This window comes from Callorhinus ursinus, unplaced genomic scaffold (genome assembly GCF_003265705.2).
Source record: "Callorhinus ursinus isolate GAN/ISIS: 27379988/994484 unplaced genomic scaffold, GSC_fseal_2.0 scaffold8, whole genome shotgun sequence".
Classification (NCBI taxonomy): Eukaryota; Metazoa; Chordata; class Mammalia; order Carnivora; family Otariidae; genus Callorhinus; species Callorhinus ursinus.
The window spans coordinates 42,669,793-42,690,277 of NW_027397070.1; the positions used below are offsets into that span (position 1 = coordinate 42,669,793).

General features: G+C 46.9%; 1 protein-coding gene across 4 annotated transcripts in view; it reads right to left on the reverse strand.

The window, feature by feature from the left end:
• Nucleotides 1-20,485, reverse strand: part of SLC8A3 (solute carrier family 8 member A3) — a 130,648-nt gene that overhangs the window by 4,175 nt on the left and 105,988 nt on the right. For 2 of the 4 annotated variants that reach the window (XM_025870470.2, XM_073895426.1), the window contains 4 exons: nt 11,990-12,093; nt 3,077-3,201; nt 2,434-2,533; nt 461-736 (listed from right to left, as the gene is read on the reverse strand). In XM_025870470.2, coding sequence (XP_025726255.1) covers nt 461-736; nt 2,434-2,533; nt 3,077-3,201; nt 11,990-12,093 — 605 coding nt within the window. Of the gene's footprint in view, nt 1-460; nt 737-2,433; nt 2,534-3,076; nt 3,202-7,145; nt 7,164-11,989; nt 12,094-14,591; nt 14,699-20,485 lie in introns of all 4 variants that reach the window. The other 2 variants (XM_025870471.2, XM_025870474.2) reach the window with 2 other exon arrangements.

Genomic DNA, 20,485 nt, shown 5'->3' on the forward strand with positions numbered 1-20,485 from the left:
AAGTGGGCTAATCTTTAGTCTCGGCGGCTGCCAGAGACAAGTGGGAGAACAGTATCTATAGTCTTTGAATTACGTTGTTTGTGGCCTTCATATCACGTGGAGGTTAAGAAAGTGGGCCACTCACGTGGGCGGTTGACTTAGCTCTGTGGGCCTCAGTTTTCTCGTCTGCCGTGTGGGGGTAATAACGATCCCGCTTACCTAGGGTTTTGGTGAGCATTACAGAGAGGGAACCTGTAAACTGCGTAGCACACACAGTGCCCCACACATCAAAAGCGTTCAGGAAATGTTAGCTCTCGCTAGTAATCGTTTTCATTAATCCCTTTGGCTTCTGTGCACCTTCGGGGCAGAGGCTCTGTGAAGCTCAGATTCGAGAGAGTAAGGAAGATACTGAGGTAAAGTGGAGGGGTCCCTTGGACCTGGTAATAACCTCTTTGCGAACCCAGGCCCCCCTCACTCTTACCTGGCACAGAGGTGCCAAATGCCACAAAAACGACAGCGGTGACGGAGTCCTTGAGGCCAATGGTGCAGCCAAAGTGGGAGGCCAGGTCCCCGATTATGGCCGTGAGCGTGCCAATGATGAGAATGGACACGACGAAGCAGGCCCAGCCATGGCAGTACTCTGTGGGGGGCACGCAGGCAAACAGCACCTTCCAGAAGACCGTCAGGAAGTGCATGACGTAGTCAAAGCAGGACGGCAGCCGCTCCTCCCCGGACTCATCCTCATCGTCGTCCCCGGCTGCCGACCAGACAAAACAGGCCCCGGGGAAGGGCAGCGAGGTTAGACCCCCCCGTTCAGCAACAAGTCAAGTCAACGCACGCGGCAAGCATTATTAGCTGGCAGGAGACTGCAGCCCTCTCCTGGGCAGTGGCGCGGGCCAGGGCCTGGGCGCCAGACGACGGTGGGGGAACGGGGAACCGAGTGGGGGTGCCCCACTGGTTAATGTGAACGCAGGGCACCCGGGAGGGTGGGAGGGAGAGGACGGGGGGGGGGGGGGGAGGGGAAAGAAGGGGGAAAAAGAGGGGGGGGGGGGGGGGGGGGGCGGGAAACACGGGAAGGACAAGGCCATGAAGCAGAGAGGAGGGGGAAGCAGGCTGCGTCCAGTTGCCCGGGTGAAGAAAAGTGAAATCAGCCGCGTGTCCGCTCTTCACTGGACGAGGGCGGAGCGCCTCCCTAATGTTCCTGACATGCCTGCGGCAATAACCTCCCGGTTCTGGCTGCTATCTGTCCCGGGGCGGGGCGGGGGGCGGTGTGGCTGTCCTTCCAGATCATGTGGGCATACTAGAGACCTAGCGCCATCCTCCCGATAGCCCGTGGGACAGAGCAGGGCTGGGCCCCATTGTCCTTACCAGGAAATGGGGGCCAAGTTGCCCGCTCGGCAGTCCGGGAGGAGAGGGTGTGCTGAGGCCCCCTGGTACCTCGTCCAGGGCCACCTCTGTTATGTTTGACACGATCAGGGGAGGCTAGGGTTTTAAAGAGCAGGAGTTAGGGCGCTTGAGTTCCGGGTGCAGCTTTGCCGGGAAGAGGATTGGTAAGCTGAGGAAAATCACCTCTTATATCTGAGCCTCTGTTCCCTCGCTTGAGAAAGGAGGGGGTTCGCCTATAGGGTCGCCTATATTCTGTTTATTGTCCCTTTAGGGTCAAAGTAAGGTCATCAAAGGGGGACCTGGGGCGATCTGAGGCGGGCGATGTGAGATGTGGGGCAGCAGCTGCCGCGGCCACCCTCTCTTGCCGGCGGTACTTCTGCCCTGGCTCCCGGGCCTCAGGCATGGGACCCTGTGGTTGCTACGACAGCAAAGCCTCATGAAAGCAGACAAGGCCAGTGGAGCTGGGCAGTACGGGGAGGGCTCCGCGGTGCCAAGAGGCACTATGGGTGGTGGTGGAGAGACCTCATCTGGGGCCCTGGCTGTGTTCTGGGCCACCACTGAGGGAGCCTGTCAGGGAATGGCCAAGGAGAGGTCTTGAATCACCCAGGGTGGAGGTTTGTCAGTGTTAGTGCAGAGATTGTACAAACTCTGGACCCCCACATCTCTAATCAGAATAGTCCCCCAGTTTACAGAAAAGGAGGCCCAAAAAAGTGAGAGGAAGGAATGATGGAAACCAGAATTTAATGAGTTCCTGTTTGGTACCAGGCTCTACCATTCTGCTTTGCTGAGAAAAGTCAAAACGGTTCCCTTTTTGAATGAGGAAATTGAGGTGGGGGGGGGGTAAATTGTCCCAGGTCACACGGGGGCGGCCAGGATTTGAAACCAGTGATAGCCATGCTCTTCTAGCTACCCCATGATTCTTTTCCAAAGTGACCTGGTAAAACAGGCCAAGAGCAAGGACTAGAGCTGGGACGCAGGGCCTGCCCAGAAATTGGCAGCTGCTGATGGGGCTGTGTTCTCCCTTCTCTGGCGTCGCCTGCTTCTCTCAGCAAGGCCGGTGCCTCTTACCTGCACTGACAGTGATGGCCTCCATGAATTGGTCCCTCCAGGAGTGGGTCCCCACAACCATGGCCAGGTTTGTCTTCTTGATCAGTTTGTCCACCGTATTCTGTCAGGGAGATAAAAACTTGGAATCATGAGGTTAGAACGCTCAGAATTGTTGAGGAGTCTGGTGTTTCAAGGGAATGAAAGATGTCTTGCATTCCAGGTGTATCCACATGGGTCCTGGGAGTAATGGCCTTGGATGATATCTTCTGGGTCAGTCTTTCTATTTCTCTTTTCTTTGGTTGTGATGGTGGATATTGGATACTAAGAGCAATAAAATAGAGCATAACGGTAATGATGCCAATAAACCTTGCCCCAGAGTAGTAAATTTTAGAATCTTTGTTTTTAAAATACAGTTAAACAATAGTGATAATACATCGAGGGGCTTTATAGCCCATTTATTCCATTTGTTATGTTTCCTCCCAATATTCCTAGGATCTAAATGGCCAGCACTATTAGTTCCATGTTACAAATGGGGACACTGACACTGGGTGGGTAAGTGATTTGTTCAGTTTCAGCTTCACTATTCAGTGGTGAAACTGTAACAAAACTTCTACCTCCCACCGCATTACTCTATTATTCAATTAGATCTCATTTATGGCCTGACCTTGAACTCAAAGGACTCTTCAATGATGACCTCTAGTTTGGGGTGTTCGCCCAGTACTGGCTTTCCCATTTCTGCTATCCTCTTGGCTTCCTCTTCCTCCACAGTCAGCTTTCTGTCTGTCACCTCTGCAACAAAACAAAATCAGACTAGCTTTAGCACATTCACCACTCCCTAGGAGTCTAAAGCTCAGAGTATTAGGCAGGGGCAGTGGGCACAAAGCAAACTTCTCTCGAGAGTAAGGACTTCAGGTATTTTTTAGTGCCTCTTTCTATAATGTGCTAAACGTTTTATGACCATCAGACCCTGGGAGGGTCCCCTGAGGGCCTGGAACAAGCATTCCTATTTCCATTTTGTAACTGGGTGAGCAACCTGACCCAAAGACCTTCCAAGAAGTAGCACCTCTGAAGTCCCCAAGTCATCTGGTGAGATATTGGAGAGTTGGGCACAAAAGCATTTAACAACTTTGAATTGTTGGGCTGGACTGTTCAACTACTTGATATAAAAGTTCTTGGAGGTCAGAACCACAAGTTAATCCAAAGGATATGTCTACTGGTCCCCCCCATTAACATCTGTTTCCAACACCGTTCGGACTGTGCCCTCTATAGAGGAGAAAGGAGGAATATCTACACTCCATACAAGTGAATGTTATCCCCACAGTGAGAAACTTGCAAGATTTCCTGATTTTCCAATGAAAGATCCCCAGGATTTCTGTAGGAACCAGGCACATTTCTTCTGGAACAGAAATACTCGTTCAATCAAAACCAAAAGGAAGCTCTTCCTTTACTTTTTTTTGAGGCATTCCCTGTGTCCCTCAGCATCTTGACTCATTTACCAGAGGTCCCTTCTCAGGTTGAATGGTGGGGAAATTTTTCCACTTCAACTGGTGAGTCCATTTTAAGACCACTTCACCATGAAGACATGTTTTCTGGATTAAAGTGAAATAGAGATTGAATCTTTTTATTCCCCTTTGATTAGAAAATTGCTCTTGGCAGCCTGTTTCTTTCAGAGATCATTTAAACATCTTTCCTTCCAAGTCCACATTCTTACATGCAATTAATTCTTTTATTCAGTTCCTTAATTGCTTTCATTCCACACAGTGAATCTCCTATGGGAATCCTTTAGTCCTTGGATAATCTCAAGGACAAAGTGGGTCAGAGGCCAAGGAGGTCTTCTTTTCTCTCTAACTTGGGAACCGGTGAAGTGTAGGGACAGGTGAGACTCGAGCTCTTGAAGTTGCAAGGAAAGGAATTCACTGGAAAGACGATAAGCCAAGAGTGTAAGTTACCAGAGAGGCTGTTTTATATAAGGATTTTCTTAGTTGTCCTGAATGAAGACGGGAAGAAAGTATGCGGAGGATTCCTGAGCTGGCTGTTTCACTCAGTGCTTCTCGCACCAAATACAGAAGGCAATCCCAAAACGTTTGGGAGCTGTCCCTGGTGCTGTCCTCCTGCTAGTGTTGGTGACAGCTTTCAGAAGCAATCATTTCTCAAGGATTAAAGTCCTGTCTATTTCTAAGTAAGCAGACACCCTTTAGCAGCCTAACTTTATTCAAGCCATTGATTCTGAGTCTTATTAGTTAATTATGAAGGTAAATCCGGGTACACCTAGGGTTCTGGCTATGAAGTCAGTGATCCTAGAAGCCAGACTGCAAGCCACTCTGAGAAAAAGCCTTTAGGAAAAGACTCATCGATTCTTTAAAAGCAAGGGTACTTTTTTCCTCTGCTTGTAGGTTTTGGCACCCTATCATAATGGCTATCCTAGCAATGAGAGTATTATTCTACTCCTCCCTCCCCGATGCCCCCGTGTCATACTTTACATGTGCCTAAAGAACTTTATACCAATATAATGAGCTCTCCAGTGACATATAAATGTACCTGTCTAACCCCTTGTCCAGCTATCAGTCTGGCACTATATCCACCTGGCAGGATATTGATCTACCTACTGACCTGTCCACCCCTGTGGTGACAGTCAGTTTTTCCATCTAGCTTTTTGCAAAAATCTCTTTGACGAATACCAATCCTCTATCTTTGGATCTCCCACAGCCCCACAGAGGTACTCCATATATAGCGGTTAAGTGATTGATTCACATGCCTTTAAATCAACTCTGATTTAGTGTCTCGGTTTGGTGGAAATTCCTGCCTTTTTCTATCTTTGGTAATGATCATTCTTTTACATTCAAATTAATTTCTTGAGAGAGTGAAAAGTCTCAAATCTAAAAGTCCACAATGATTGTGATAGCTTGTTTATGTAACTCCTCAGAATTTCAAGCGAAGGGAATAAATGATAGGTGATCTTGATATTTGGACTGACTGAAGAAACTCTCAGACCTCAGAAAAGGGGGGAGGGGTGCAGAGAGAGAGAAAGAGAGAGAATATGAATAGGATGAAAGATTGAGCAAATATTGGAAGAACAAAGAGCTTGCCAGGCCAGACAAGAATAGATCACTGGGAATGCTCTACAGGCATCCTCAGAAAGAAACGGGGCAACGCAGCTAGTGCGCTCACTCCCAGGTCCCTGAACTTGGTGGTGTAGCTCAGGATGAACATATTTACTCTCTGTCTTTCACCACCAGGCATTGTTAATCATGTCTGCCTGTCTGCTCAGGAAAATCCAAACAAGAATTTGAAATTTCCAGTGAATTTAAAGTCTACCCATGGGCCCCTAGATTAAAAGTCTACAGACTGAAAGATCTAGAAAATGATACCTTCTATTCCTATTTCAGCTTTTATTGGTATTTTTGCAAATATGTTAAAAGTACAAGAAAGCCCAAATTAAATCACAATCTTTGTTCTGTGTATATATGCGTGTGGTTGGTGGTGGGGGTGGGCAGAAGCAAGAGTTGGAAGCCCAAATACCTCTTCAGGCAAGAAGGTAAGTGAAGTAGAGAAGGAATTCCTAATGCTATGGCATTAATACCCTGGGGGAATAGTGGAATATATGGGGTCAGAGGTAGTTCTTATCCTGTTGGTACAAAGAGGAAGCAAATGGCCAAGGAAGCTGGAGTCCCTTTTTTTTTTTTCAGAAAGAAAAAAATGTAGGGTTTACCTATTTTTACTGTTGTTGTTTAAAGGCTCCAAGGAGGAGTTCTTAATATATATATTGCCCCTTCTCAAAACCAGGGTTCAGCCTACATGTAATTTTGAATACCAGTGAATTCTGTAAGACGTTTTGCCTTTCGATGCTCCTAAAATTTGTTATATGTTCAAAGAGCTGATGAATTTAAAGTGTTATTTTAACTTATATTGAGACATCTTGTATAGCTCACTCTGCCTGCACTGAGAGTTATAGTATTGCTGATATGCTGGAAATGCTTTCCTTTCTGCTCACAAAGTTGGATGTTGTTTATGATTTCATTCCACTGATGCAAGCATACTCTCAAAGAAGGTGTACATCCTACAACAGAACCTAGATTCTGCATGAGAATATGTCCAAAATAAATTCTCCCAAATTTCTATTTCCAGCCAGATAATTGTCCCCACCACCCATAATATCCTAATTCTTCTTCATGTTCATGACACATGTGACTTCAATGACAAATGAACAAAAGTTCTAGCAACTTAGGTCTCAGCTGTAATGAGATGGAAGATCTCCAGGATCAGTAAAATTCCAGATTTTTCAAAAATTGCTTTTCATGTTCTCACAGCAGCTCCTGATTATTTTCCCCTGGTGCCTTCAAGATCAAAGTATTTTCTTTCAAATCCCATCATGATCCCATTAGGAGATTCAGCCCAGACTCTCATCCTTTCTTGCCCTACAACATGAGATGACAGATGAACTAAAACTCAGGAGAAGTCTATGACCCACTGTCTGTTTGGTAAGTTTCAACTCTCTTCCTGGTCCCAGAGAGGACCAGCTCTGCCTTTACCCACATCCGCTGACAGAAGTGGTGCTCAAAGAATTGTCTACTTCCTCACAATTACTTCAAGTGGGGAAATAAACCTCTCAGTCCTTAGGAGAACTTGTCAGGTTAGCTTGAGCCCGCAGTTCCTATTAAATCAAAGGACATTGGTCTTAAACTAAATAATGGCACTGGCGAGAAGTAGAAAAGAGGGGGCAAGACACCTCTTACCTGGAGACAACAGGAGCGCTGTTTGCAAATGGGTACCAGACAAGGGGAAGAAAGAAAAGGAAAGAGCATTAAGGTCCCATCTTGAAAGTATCCCCAGGCTTTGTGGTTGCAGCAGGATAAGGAAAGCAGTGAGCTTAGTGGGTGAGAGCTTTGCAGCCACATGCAAAAGGCAGCATTTAGGGCATGCACAGCAGCAGCAAGAAGTATAAGCCACTGGAGGGACTGCTGAGCAGCAGAGCCCTGCAGCCTGACTCTCCCCACACCTTTCCTACAGGTCTGGGGGCAAGGGGAAAAGGAATGAGGATGGGGAATCCATGTGAGCGGAGCAGAGACAGAGTTGGTCATTCGTGATCTTCTAAGAAATCAGGTTATCATATCCATTCTGTAAAGGAATGAGGATCCAGTTACCATGAAAACTGTAGAGTGTCGCTGGCTTATCAGGGGGGCATATGACCCTGGGGCTTGAGTAGGAATTCAGGGTCCTGAGCAGTGGCCTACAACAGTGGAACAGTGCTCAGTCCTCTGTCTTCCATTCCTGACCTTATAACCAGATCGGGCTTAGCTTCCCAGTGCCCATAAAACTTCCATGGCCACAAATAGCTTCCTAGCTACCACGCTGGCTGGAACTTTGAGTTCTGCAAAATGTTTTCTTTGAATGGTTTATCTTTTTATAGATACAGCCTAGAGGTTAGGGTAGTACCATTTTGTATTACCTGTGCCTAGCAAAGTCACCACAACTAGTAGGGGTTCAATTGAGGTTTGTTTTTTGCCACCTATTTTGGCAATTGTATTTTTTGTAGATCCTGTGGGGCTGTATCTCTGGATGGTGGTGTTTTTGTTCCAGAAAGGACAGGTTAACTAGGGTCCAGGTATTCTGGACCAGAGAAACTGTCATACAGAAAGCTATTTGTAGATGGGAGATGACAAATGATAAGGCCCCTACATGGACTGGGAAGCTGAGTTAGACGTACCTAACGCAGGGCATTCCTAGCTCCCGAATTTGGACTTACGCTAAAAAATTCTTGTGACATACCACATTTTCCTCTCAGTGGTGTCTCAGTACGGCCCCACACTCCCTGGCTTTTGTCAAATAAAAGTCTGGTAACATCCCACCACATCCTCCTGGTACAGCTGGTGACTGACGGTGCCGAGGAAGGAGCGGGGGTGGTGTCTGTGAATTGTTTCTTCTAAAAATCTCTAGGAATGCAACTTGGGCCAGTGATCCACCATCTCACAGTCACAACCACTGAGGACACGTGGACTGAGAATTTTTATGGTATATAAGCAGAGCAAACAGCAGTCAACTTTTTCTGGTTTCTCCCGTATGGAATTCCAAGGGGTAATTGAGTGAATCTCCTTGCTACATTGAGATGGATAGGTAGACAGACAGCTAGCAAGAGAGCTTGTTCATTCTGCTCCTTCTATGGATCTGTACAGAAGCAGAACCTTTCCTGGCCCTCAAGTTCCAGGGGAAACCAGAAACCCGAACACATCAGTGAACCCAGGTAGGCCAGACAAGGGGTAGCTCTTCCAAAAGGGTCCCTGCTGTCCTGGTTTTCACTCAGAAGTCCCTCCCAACCCAGGATCATCTCTATCACAATGAGAGGGCTTGCAGTCAGCTGGAATCGTACCATTATCTGGCCATTGTCTACATGAATTTGAGACTTTCCACTTAACAGTTATAGATGGGTCAGCGAGATCCAGATAGGCCAATTCTGAGTGACATAATACCTCCAGGGTGTTTTTCCTGCTGCTGCTGATGATGAGAGAATCTGCAGCTGAATTTTCCCCTGTATTGATCTCCAGGGTCAGGTGAGCATCATTTATCCCTGCTCGGATACCCCAGGGACATACAGGAAATAGCATAGCTCTGTGAGTAACTGGAAGCATCTGGGCAGCCTGTCAGGGTGAGCCCATTGATGTGGTAAGAGGGGCCACAGACAGGCCCCACGACTGGGGGAGAGTGCTTTCCTTTCCACATGAGGCTCCAACTGTCCAGCCCCCACAGCCTTGACCATGCTGCTCGGTGTTGCCCTCCAATGTCTACTTCTGGACTAGAGCACTTACTCTACACCAGAGCAACCATGTTTCCTATTCATCCTCCCTTTTCCCTCCTCTAGCTTATCCAGAGCATTTAATCTCACCTCTAAAGTCTGTTTTGTTTGCCAAGAATAGAATCTGCTATTTCAAATACAGTCCTTTTTTTTTTTTTTTCGGTAACGCAATTGTCATTTTGACCATGCAAAGTCTATGCTGTTCTGAATGCCTAAGACTCTCCCAGGCAGCAGTGATCATGAAAAGACAGCTTCTCACTCTGAGAACAGTGGGGAATTCTGAAAATCAGGATGGGTTTTCATTTGATTCTGAGTCTAGACAATCAGGTTGTATGACCTTTCACCTTATGGTCTAATGCCAAAATATGGGAAGATGTGAAGAAACTGAAAATACACAATAGACCAGGAGGTCAGGAAATGCACGTATTTCCTATTGGCACCTTCCAACTTGGCATCTTGGTCACTGGGAAGACCTGGAGGACCCTTGCCTTCTCACCTACTCACTCCCTAGGACTAGGCCCCTCTAGGACTTTGCTGACATCTCCTTGGACAGAGTTCAGGGCAAAAAAAAAAAAAAAAGGGGGGGGGGGGGGGGTAGCCAAAGGCATTTGCATTTGCTCAAGTCTCTTGAAGAAGGCAAGGTGTATCCTAGGTCACTCCCTGTCCTGCTGTTGATCAGGTTTTATTGGGGAGGCAGAAAAAAAAAAGAGAGGCCTCTTTACTGGTGGAATGAAGTCATGGATGGACTTTTAACCCATTCTTTTTGTCTGGAGCCACTGCCTTCTTTCCATCTACCCTGAATGATCTTTTGTGCTGCTTTCATTTGCACCTACGTGGCAGAGACTATGGAAATTGATAAAGCTAGTTTACACTGGCCTTAGGTGTCTGCTGCATCCAGTCAATCATTAAGAGGAAGAGTAAATGCACAAAGGAGGTGGGGATGAGGTAGGGCAGGTGTTGAGACAACTTCTGAGAATATTCTCGGTGGTTTGGCAGAAACACAGTCTAAACAATAGAACTAGAGATTTTCTCCCCCACACTCTGGCAGTCAGGCTCATGGCGGCATCCTATCAGGTGGCAAGGAGAGGAGGAGTAATGGAAGAGGGAGAGGGCTTTTGCTTCTAGAACACCAGGCATGTCCAGCCCCGGGTGGACACAGAACTGGTCAGATCTGCAGAGAGAGTCCCCAGAAGACAGTGAGAACTGATCAATCATACCTGTCGATAAGACTTTAGGATAGTTGCTGAATCTCTTAGATCTGTCCTTGAATGAAAGACTTTATGCTGCTCTTTTTCATGGGAATGTGAAGTAGTTGCAGAATAATCACCCTTTTTTGACAAACAAATGGGTCTCGCTGTTCCATTCTCCTTGAGGCTCCCGGAAGCATATCTCTCCTGAAGGGGAGTGTGAATGTCCTTCTCTTGATATTTCCCAAGAGCACCTTTTCCATTCCCGCATATATTCCTCCAACACTTTCGAAGTAGTGGTTTCCACTCATTTTTCTTCAAGGGAAGAAATCTTTCCTTACATCTTCCTTGGTTGCAACATAATCAGTCCCTTAGGAATGGAACCCTAGCAGGTATCCCAAGATGCATGTCTTGAGGAAGGGAGGAGATGAGGCCACTCCTGTGGTGTGGGATGAGGGTTATCTTGGGATCTGGGTGATAATGTCTAATTGCAGATGCCAAGCAAAGACGGGCTTCTGTGAACTGTGTTGTTTCTCAGGGAGCAACAGCAACTACACCATTTAGAGGCCCTTCTCCTATCAGAAAACCCGGAAGTCAATACTCTGGGCCCGCCCAATGTCAGTCCTTTTCCAGGGCCCTCTGGCTGGGGAGATTCCCATATCTGGAATTATTCCCTTCCTTTTGCAGACTCCCAATTTTCTGCTTTAGGGATTGCATGGTCCTAAAGCAACCTGAATAAAGTTCCCTCCTCTGGGCTTGGAATAAAGGTAGAATGAGATGGGCTGGATGTCAAGGGGAGGAAGACTAGTTCAGGACTCCAGATCATATGACTACCTCAGACTCCAGCTCTGTCTCAGAGAGGTCTCAGAAGCTGTGGCCTCTGACATTTGGTATACCTTTTCATACTATGGTCTCCCCAGCTGTGAAACAGTCAGATAAAACACTTACCTCCATGAAGGGCAGAGGGACCTATGAACCACTCTGCAAGTGAATAACCTGCCAAGCACTCAAGGATGGTTGGGGAATGCAGCAGAAAATTGTCAAAGCGTCATTGCAACAGGGGCCCCGGCCCCCACCCCAGACCCTTCCCCCATTCAATCCAGGCTCGAGGGTGAGCGGTGGGAGGGCAAGAAGGCAGGGAAGGGGTACAGACATGCATGGCATCACATTCCTTTCTTTTTCTTCTCCTCCCCACCCACCAAGGAGTTTCCACATTTACAGGGTCCATGTAAGTGTGGGGGCTGTGGGGGAGAGTGCAGGGGACAGTGGTGATCGGATCACTGGAGCACAAGGTGGAAGGCAATAATTCAGTAGGGTAATGAGAAGTTGAGGCTGCGGCGCTGCCCAGAAGGTGAGAAAGGAGGACTGGGGGACCAGCTAAGGCTAAGAAGGCAGAGATGACACCGGAACAGGGTGAGAGCGAGAATACAGGAGGGAAAAGAATAAAAACGTCCATTGGTCAAAAAGAGGAAAAAGGAAAAGGGAAGAAAATGGGGGGAGAAAAAACAGAGTTGCTTTTTGTTGCTGTTGCTTTTCAGTTTAAGTTTTTCTCTTTCTTTTTGTTGTTGTTTTATTTTGTTTTGTTTTTTAAAGAATCTCACACCTGATATTCCACGTTCCATCCATTTCGGTTCACCAAGGACAATGAAGAAATTCTCTTGCCTTTCGTATTCCTCCTCATCTACTATTTTAACCCTTATGGTTTTCCTGTAGGGACAACAAGAGAGAGAGTGTGTCGACTGGGTCGGTAGATTGGTTGGTCACTTGGAGCACAGCCTTTAAAATCATTCCCCATCACTCCTGGCGCATGCAGCCCGGTCCCGCCATGGTGGCATTTGACAGGACTATGGTGGATTGTATTTTTCTCATATAAAAAAACGGTCTCAGCTTTTCTTGTCTCCTTGGTCGTAGTTTCCTTATGGGTGTGAAGGAAAGGGAGCCAGGAGGCCAGGAAAAGTGGGCAAAGGAAGGGTTCCAGGAGGACAGGAGGGAAGGGGGAAGGACAGGGGGGGTGCTGGTGGGGAGCAGTCAGTTTAGATCCTGCCGACGGTTAGCAGGAAGTGAGTTGGGCAGCACATTCCATTGGGTGTCACATGGTAACTGGCATTTCTTCGGGAAGCAGGTAAACTACCGGCCCATTAGGAATGATCCAGGGCCCTTCTCCAACAGGAAATATGCCAATAGTACCTAGCTAGGGGCTCATTTCCCTTCCTGTGTCTACACTCACTTCTTATGTGAGCCTCATAAAGAAAACTTTAAAAGTAAAGTATTTATCAGGAAGGGAAACGAGAGAGAGAGAGAAAGGAAGGCAGAATTCTAATATCTTTGTCATTCTTGATCTCAGGGCTTTGGCGTTGGAAACTAAAATAAGTATGTATTAACCACAGTATGACACAGGACTCCTTTAATGTTTACAGCGGATGTACTCCTAGGAATATGTAAAGAAAATTATATGTCATCCAATTCTAAATCACCCCTGTACTTCTGTCATATAGGACTGATATGTCCCAAAGCTGGCTTCCTTAAATGCTGATTATCTGGGGACTGGGGGAAATGGTGAAGGAGGTCTTTGTTCATTTCTGGGCATCTCAACAAAGCACAGTGTTTTAAAAACAAATCATCCAGGGAAGCAAAGTTTCCTTGAAAATCACTCCCCTCCAGAGACTGGCATCTGAGGCTGGCTCAGGCCAATTGTCATTGGAGAAGTTGCTGTGGGGGCCTGGATCATCCCCCTCTTAGTCCTTCATGGAACCATGGTGGGGTTGGCAGGTCCCAGTAGTGAGCCATGATTTTTGTTTTCTGCTAGCTTTGTCTTTGGCCTGGGACCTAAATGCTCTCTAAAGGGCAAAGCGGTGCTAACAAACAATAACCTAAAGTGTCTAATCAGAGCCTCTGATGTTCCTCTTCTATTCTGAAGACACGCTCAGCTTTGCTATCTGCAAAGTGGCAGACTGACCTGAGGTGGTTTTGTGGACACAAGGTTTGCTGTGCATTTGTGTTTTGTGTGTGTTTCACAGATACACTTTTGGTTACCCTTTCTTGGCACCATTTTTGGACACCTTTACATACTTTGCTCAGGAGAAAAAAGACAAGGCTAAATGACTGTCAAGAAGAATTTTCTAGGAACTTCTCTCTAGGCCCTAGATATGGGAACCTGGGGCTACCCAGGAGCTGTGAGCCTGGTAGTTTTTCTCTTGCAGGGACTCTGCTGTGGGTTAGGAATGGGTGCCCTGTGACCAAGGGCCTGGCTGGAGGGACCTGATTGATGGCCCTGCCAGGGAAGGAACATTGCCCCCGAATACTGGCGGCTCCCCTCGACACAGTGGTCTGTCCAGAAGAGAATGTTCTGACTTGCCTATCGGAAGTCTGGGGTGTGTGGGTCATTTAAGTTGAAGGCAAAGGCTCCGTCTGCTCTGAGAAATCCTGTGATCTCGTGGGAAAGCCTCCACTCAACTCAGAAGCCCTTCTCCCACCATTCTAACCCTCTGCCACCACACCTAGATGTTCTTTGCAGGGAAAACAGAGTCCAGCAGGTAGGTCTGTGACCTAGACCTCAAACTCAAACCTGTATTTTCAGCTCAATCAAAGTCAGAAGAGAAACACACCTTGATAACAGGAATATGGCAGAAAAGAGGGCTCCTAAGGCCTGCCCTGGGGAATGGGATGAACCATAAATAGAACCCAAATCCAAATACATTGATTGCCAATGTCTGGGGACTCTAAGCTTAGCCCTGAGAATACCTGCCCTATGGGAGTCTGTGCTGAGCACAGGCCAGTTTCCCAGGGCTGCCTCCTACCTGGCACTGTGCTGTGTGATCTTTTTCTTTCCTGTATATGAAGCCATCCAGGAGAAGCAGAGAACCCATATACGATACTCTGCGCTCTGGCTGACACTCTCTCTCTCTCTCTCTCTCTCCCCTACCCTGTGTTTTTCCCATATCCATTTCTCCATCCCACAGAAATTAGCATTGACTCTTGAACATCCCTCTTACGGGTACCATGTGACAGGCTGGCAGGTGTTAGGGCAGAGCTGGGATCAGAGAGAGGAGAGGGAGAGGTGGAAAGAAAGGAAACGAGAGAACAAGAAAGAAAACAAGGGGACGTGGACTAGAGCGGCAGAAGAAAGGGGAAGAGAAGACAAACAGAACCAGAAGAAGAGAGGAGAGAAGAATGTTAACGTTAGCGGGTAGGACAGGGCACTACACCTTTCTGAAAACTCATATCCACCGTGCGGGGGCCCACCATCTCAATGAAGTAATTCTTGTTTTTCTCATACGCCTCATCATCAATTACCTTGATGTGAATTGCTTTGCTGTGGATGGAAAAATAAGTATCATAAGCAAGGAGCAGATTGGGGTGGGGGGCAAGCCAGCCAGGAGAAGGAACAGGAAGAGAAGGAAACAGTGAAAAGATCCAGAAAGGTCAAAGTGTGCCCCCACGGGGGGCACCAAGGGGAGGGGCTGCCCCAGGCCCCCATCCAGTCTTCCTGGTCTCCTCTTAGGCTTCATGTGGCTTCGTGGCATGGTCAGACTTGAAAGCTGGAAAGTCAATGGTTCTGGGTTCTAATCTTGGGTATGCCATGTGCCCTCGGACAAATAATGTAACTGATACACAAACAGGTTAAATAATGCTTACACCATCCCAGGGCGGTTGTGAGAGCGATGAAATAATATACATATGATGGCTCAGCCATTTAGGTCCTCTGTAATGTTTGCTTCCTTATCCTTCTTGCTTTGGGGACAGGGAAAATTTTTTTTTTTAATTTTTTTGACTTTCGAAATCAGCTGGTGTTGGTCTGAAAGGCTTATGTTATACAAAGGACACGGATGGAGGGGCCTGTTGGCCTGTGGGAATCTTGCCTGGACATAGAAGGACTTTTCCCTTTCTCTGTGGCAGCGACTACCACGGGGAAGCCAGGAGGGCCACGCGGCTCAAGTCACACATTCTGGTAACTCACGAAGGGCTTCAGAAGCTACAAGCTACCTCCAAATAAGCCCTGCAGCCACAGGGGTGCACGGAGGGGATCACATGAATTCTAGGGCACTCTGAGTCCCAGTTACCTTACATATCCTACAATGACCTTGGGACTAGCGCAATTATACTATTTTTATGTGAAAAGGTGCTTTGTTAAACAATGAAAAATATAAACCAATTTTAGTAGTACTGATTTCCATTTTTCTTTCCTTCCTTCCTTCAGTCCTTCCTTTTCTTTCTTCTTCTTCTTCTTTTTCTTTTCAAGAAATTGCAGGCAGCAGGTAAGAAATTAAGGTAATAAGTGGATCTGCCTCTGCACTGTGTTGTGAGTAGGTGGCTTCTTAACCTTTTGCACCTCCCTTGCTAGAAGTAATCTCTAAATAATCTCTAACTTGGTGACTTCTTCCCTTTGGATTTCTACTAAATGATTCTTCACCATATCAAGAAGGGTTCTTTGTCATCGTTTCTAAATTTATCCCGGCTGCTCCAGGCCAGCTAATGCTCACAAAGCTCCCTCGACCCGGGCCTGCAGGACAGAGCCCGCAGTGGAGCCGTTAGCCTTTCTGTGGGAGCTTTCCGAAGCCTCACATCTCTGTGTTGGGTTCTTATAGTATTCTTTATTAGGCACCAGCAGACCCCCATCTCTTCCCCTGGCAGGTTTCTGGCCCAATTCAGGGCACAAAGGCCCTCCCACCCCAACCACACCCTGACAGCCCGACGTTGACACTCCCGGCGCCCTTGCCAAGGTCTAGGGGAGAGGTTCCTTGTCTCATGAAAAGGTTTAGGATGCCCTAAATGGTTTCCTCTTGAAAATAGGTCTCCATAGGGTCCCCAAACACTGCTCCTCAAACTTTGATGTGCATATGTCTCTCCCTGGGGTCTTGCTAAAATGCAGATTCTGATTCAGTGGGTCTGGGGTGTGCCTGAGATCCTGCATTTCTAACAAGCAGCCAGGATGTACCCATGCTGTTTGTCTAGCGCTCAAGACTCTTTGGACAAGTCTCTCTGATTCTATTAAAAACTTAGGGAAAATCAGGGGCGCCTGGGTGGCTCAGTCGTTAAGCGTCTGCCTTCGGCTCAGGTCATGATCCCAGGGTCCTGGGATCGAGCCCCGCATCAGGCTCCCTGCTCAGTGGGAAGCCTGCTTCTCCCTCTGCCCCTCCCCCTGCTTGTGTTCCCTCTCTCACTGTCTCTCTCTGTCAAATAAATAAATAAAAATCTTAAAAAAAAATGACTTTAGGGAAAATCAGACAGCTGTTTGAATGCCAGTTCAAGTAAGGGAGAAGGAGCCTGGAATCAAAGGCTAGCATTTCAGCCAAAGGCTGGAGTTAGTAGGTCCACTCTGACACTGCATTTTGAGGGGGACATTGGAGTGCACCCAGAGTAGGGTGACTGGTATGGTGAAGGGTCTACAAACCATGTCTCAAATTAATTTGCTAATATTTATATAGTGCTTACCTTGTACCAGGCTCTGTGCTATTCAGGCACTTTAGGTATATTAAGTAATTTCATCCTTCCAACAAACCAGTGAGTTGGGAACAGGTCAGGCAAGGTGCTGTTCTCTCTGCGTGTATTATCTCCCTGAATGGTCACCATAACCAGTGAGGTAGATACTAGTTTTGTCCCAATTTGTAGATGAGGAACTGGAAGCCCAGAAAAGTTAAGAGACTTGGCCAAAGTCATAGCTAAATAAGTGGCAGAGTTGGGAGGTGAACTCAGTGTAGCTCCAAAGACTGTGCTTCTAAGTGAGATCTGATATGTGGATCCACAGGACAGTTGTCATTTGCAGAAGATGACACCACTCCATGGTCCAGGCGCCGTCACAAATGCTGCTTCCAAAGCACTGAGGCCTTTGGGAGGGAGGCAGACTTCTACTCGACCACAAACCATGACAACAGTAAGATGAACTGGCTTACAAGGGAGTGGCTGCCCAGTTCCTGGTGGTATTAAAAAAGTAGGCTGCTGAGCATGCATGAAAACGGCCATGGAAAGGCTTCCTGCATGCTGCATAAAGTCAAGTAGATGACTGTAAAGGTCTACACCCAGTGGTATACTGGTAAACCAGCTCTCCGGGGGGAAAAAAAAGGAACTCTGATTTGGGGTATATGCCTTTCGTAGTGTAAATACTCCCACTGTAGTCAATTTCAAGCTACTAAGTTTTAATGAGCAACTTGTAAAATTCCTAAACGTTTAACAATCTGCTCTCACGAACTAGTAAGAGCCAGTTCCCGCACACCACTGACAGCAGGAGATTTACCAAAATGTTTAAGAGAGGTTAGAATGACAAAAGGTGGTTCTGACTGATTTACAAATGATTTTACCCATGCTAGTGTTTCCTCAAAATGGGTAACTATCTGATAAAGTAAGGTATGAATGTGTTTCTCCAAACAAGCCTTTGGGAAAAAGACTCAAAGATTGGCTTTTAAAAGGAATGTGGGTGGGTGAGAGAGGACTTGGACCCTTAAAAGCAGACAGCTTCCTCGGGCCCAAGAAGAAGGGGAAGCTGGAGATTCGAACCCTGAGAAGGACTCAACACACTGTTTCTGACTTAAAGATGGAAGGTGTCATGTGAGCAGGAATGTGGGCAGTCTCTAGCAGCAGAGGGGTCCCTGAATGACAGACAGCAAGGAATGGGACCTTCAGGTTTTAAGCCACAAGAAATTGGATTCTGCCAAACACCTGAATGACCTTGAAAGCTGACATTTCCTCACAGCTTCCAGATAGAAGCCTGATCCAGCCTTGATTTCAGCCTGGTAAGACCCTGCACAGAGAACTTAGCCACACCAGACCTGAACTTCGGAGCTACAGAACTGTGAGATAGTAAACGGATATTGTGTTAAGCCTCTAAGTTTATGACAACTTGTTACACAGCAATAGACAACTAATATGGGAGGCTTGTTTATTTTACAAATTTAGGAACTGAGCCAACTGATCTTTTGAAACTGTCTTGCCGTATCTATTTTGTAATCAGAATACTTTGTCCTGATGGCAGGGCCACTGCTAGGCTACATAGCACCTTTGTGCAAAGTTGAGAAAAGATACAGCCCTGGAGATGCACAGCTTGGCAAGGACAGGGTGCCTTTCTCCAGTTTGCACAGCAATGCATCAGGATGCTGGGCTTGGCATGGAGAGAACTGGCTGGATTTTTAGCTTTCCACTCAAGGGTCTTTATGCAGTGCACAACATGCCCAACTGTAAACAGCAGCCCTGCTTGGGAGACTCTTGTGTGATTTACTCACTATTCCACACACATACCAGAACCAACAGGAATATGGGACAGGCTGAGGCAGAGAGATGGATTTCACTGAAGAACTCTCTACAACTTGGGTGGGGTGAGTGGTCAGGTGGGTGGGAGGATGAACAGGCAGGGAGGCACAAATTGGGAGGGAGGGGTGTTTGGGTGTGTTTGAAGGAGCATGCACGTGATCTTTGCTGCTTTGGCATCTATTCTGGACCCTTCTGATAAGTTCTCTGCTGTTTGCAGCTTCTTCAGTTATGAATAGCTGCACCCACAAAGATATGGCTTCCCCTAAGCAAAATGTAGGAACATTCTGTCTCCACTGTCAGTTAAGACCTGACTGCTGGGTCTGTCCATGGGCACAAACCCACACATGTTTGAGGACTTGGTGGTCATTCTGTCCACTCTGGAGTGTCTGGCTCATAACTGGGCACTGTAGCTCATGATTGACTCATTTGCTCTCCCAAATATCCACTTTCCCAATACCTGAAGAGCTTCTTACCTGTGGCTGAAGGGAAAAGTGCAGCTCACATGACTGTGTGATTACAGATCTAGGCTTCAGGATAGGGTCAGAGGCAAAGTGGTACCAAAAACCCCAAAGGGGCCACTCACTCTGTTTCCCAAAGGTCAGGACAAAGTGAGGGGATTTTTATTTCTTAGAAAAGCAGTCTTCTAAAATAGGCACCTTTCTTTTTGAAGGCTGTCATGATTTGCAGGGCAGCTCTACAAAGTAGAAAATATTTTAAATTACAAATTTTTATTCTCTCCATTCTTTCCTAGGATAAAGACTGAACCCTTCATCCCAGGAATTGGAAGCTCTTTGTAATGTCCATCCATCCATCCATCCATCCATCCATCCATCCATCCATCTCTTCAACTTTATCTTTTCACACTTGCCCACACAAACTCTACACTTCAATTCTCCTCATTATGCTCAAAACATGCCATACTTCTGCTCACCCTGGAGACCTTCCTTCTTCCCTCTCTCTCCCTTCCTCTCCACATCCATCACTCCATCAACCCATCCATCCATCCATCCATCCATCCCTTCATAGTGATAATACTGCATAATGAAACTGCATTAAACTGCATAATAAAATACTTCATTCAGCAAGGATTGATTAAGCCCTTAATGCATGGCAGACATGATTCTCAAGCAAGAATTTCTGACTTCAAAGAGTCTTCTCTGTAGTGGGGAGGCAGATAATTCATCAAGTAATTACAGCAAAGTGTGGGAAGTGTGATGATAGGGGGAGAACGGAGCTGAGGAGGCACATGGTCTAGAATAAGATCAGGGAAGCCTCACCAGAGGAAGGGATATTTCAGCAGAGGCATGAATGATGAGTCAAGTTGGTTTGGCCACAAGGAGGAGAAAGAGTCTTCCAGAGAGAGGGGATGCCCTGTGCAAAGGCTTGGTGATGAAAAAAAAATACATGGTGGCTTCAAGGTGATGAAATGAGTTCAGTTTGGCTAGAGCACCAAGAGAGGGGGAAGGGGAAATGGATGAGTCTGGAGAGAAGGCAGGGTCAAGGACATAAAGGGCCCTATAAGCCATGCTAAGGGGTTTGGGATAGTCTGCCCTCTCTACCTGTCCAGCTCCCCCTTACTCCATTCAAATAGAACCTAGGTACCACCTAGGTCTGGAGGATGTTCCTGCATAGCCAGCCCATGCTGGGTTCCTGACCTTCTGACTGCTGCACTAAGCTAATCAGGTACTGCCGGATGCAGTACATACTGCCTTCATACATCATTATCTTGCCTCCTGAACTAGGCTATATTTCAAGGGCTCAGAATATGTCTTGCCTACATCTCCTTCTTTGGTTCCTCTTCAGTGCTTACTGGATACATGGCCCCTGATTCATCCATCCACCCATCCTTCACCTGTTA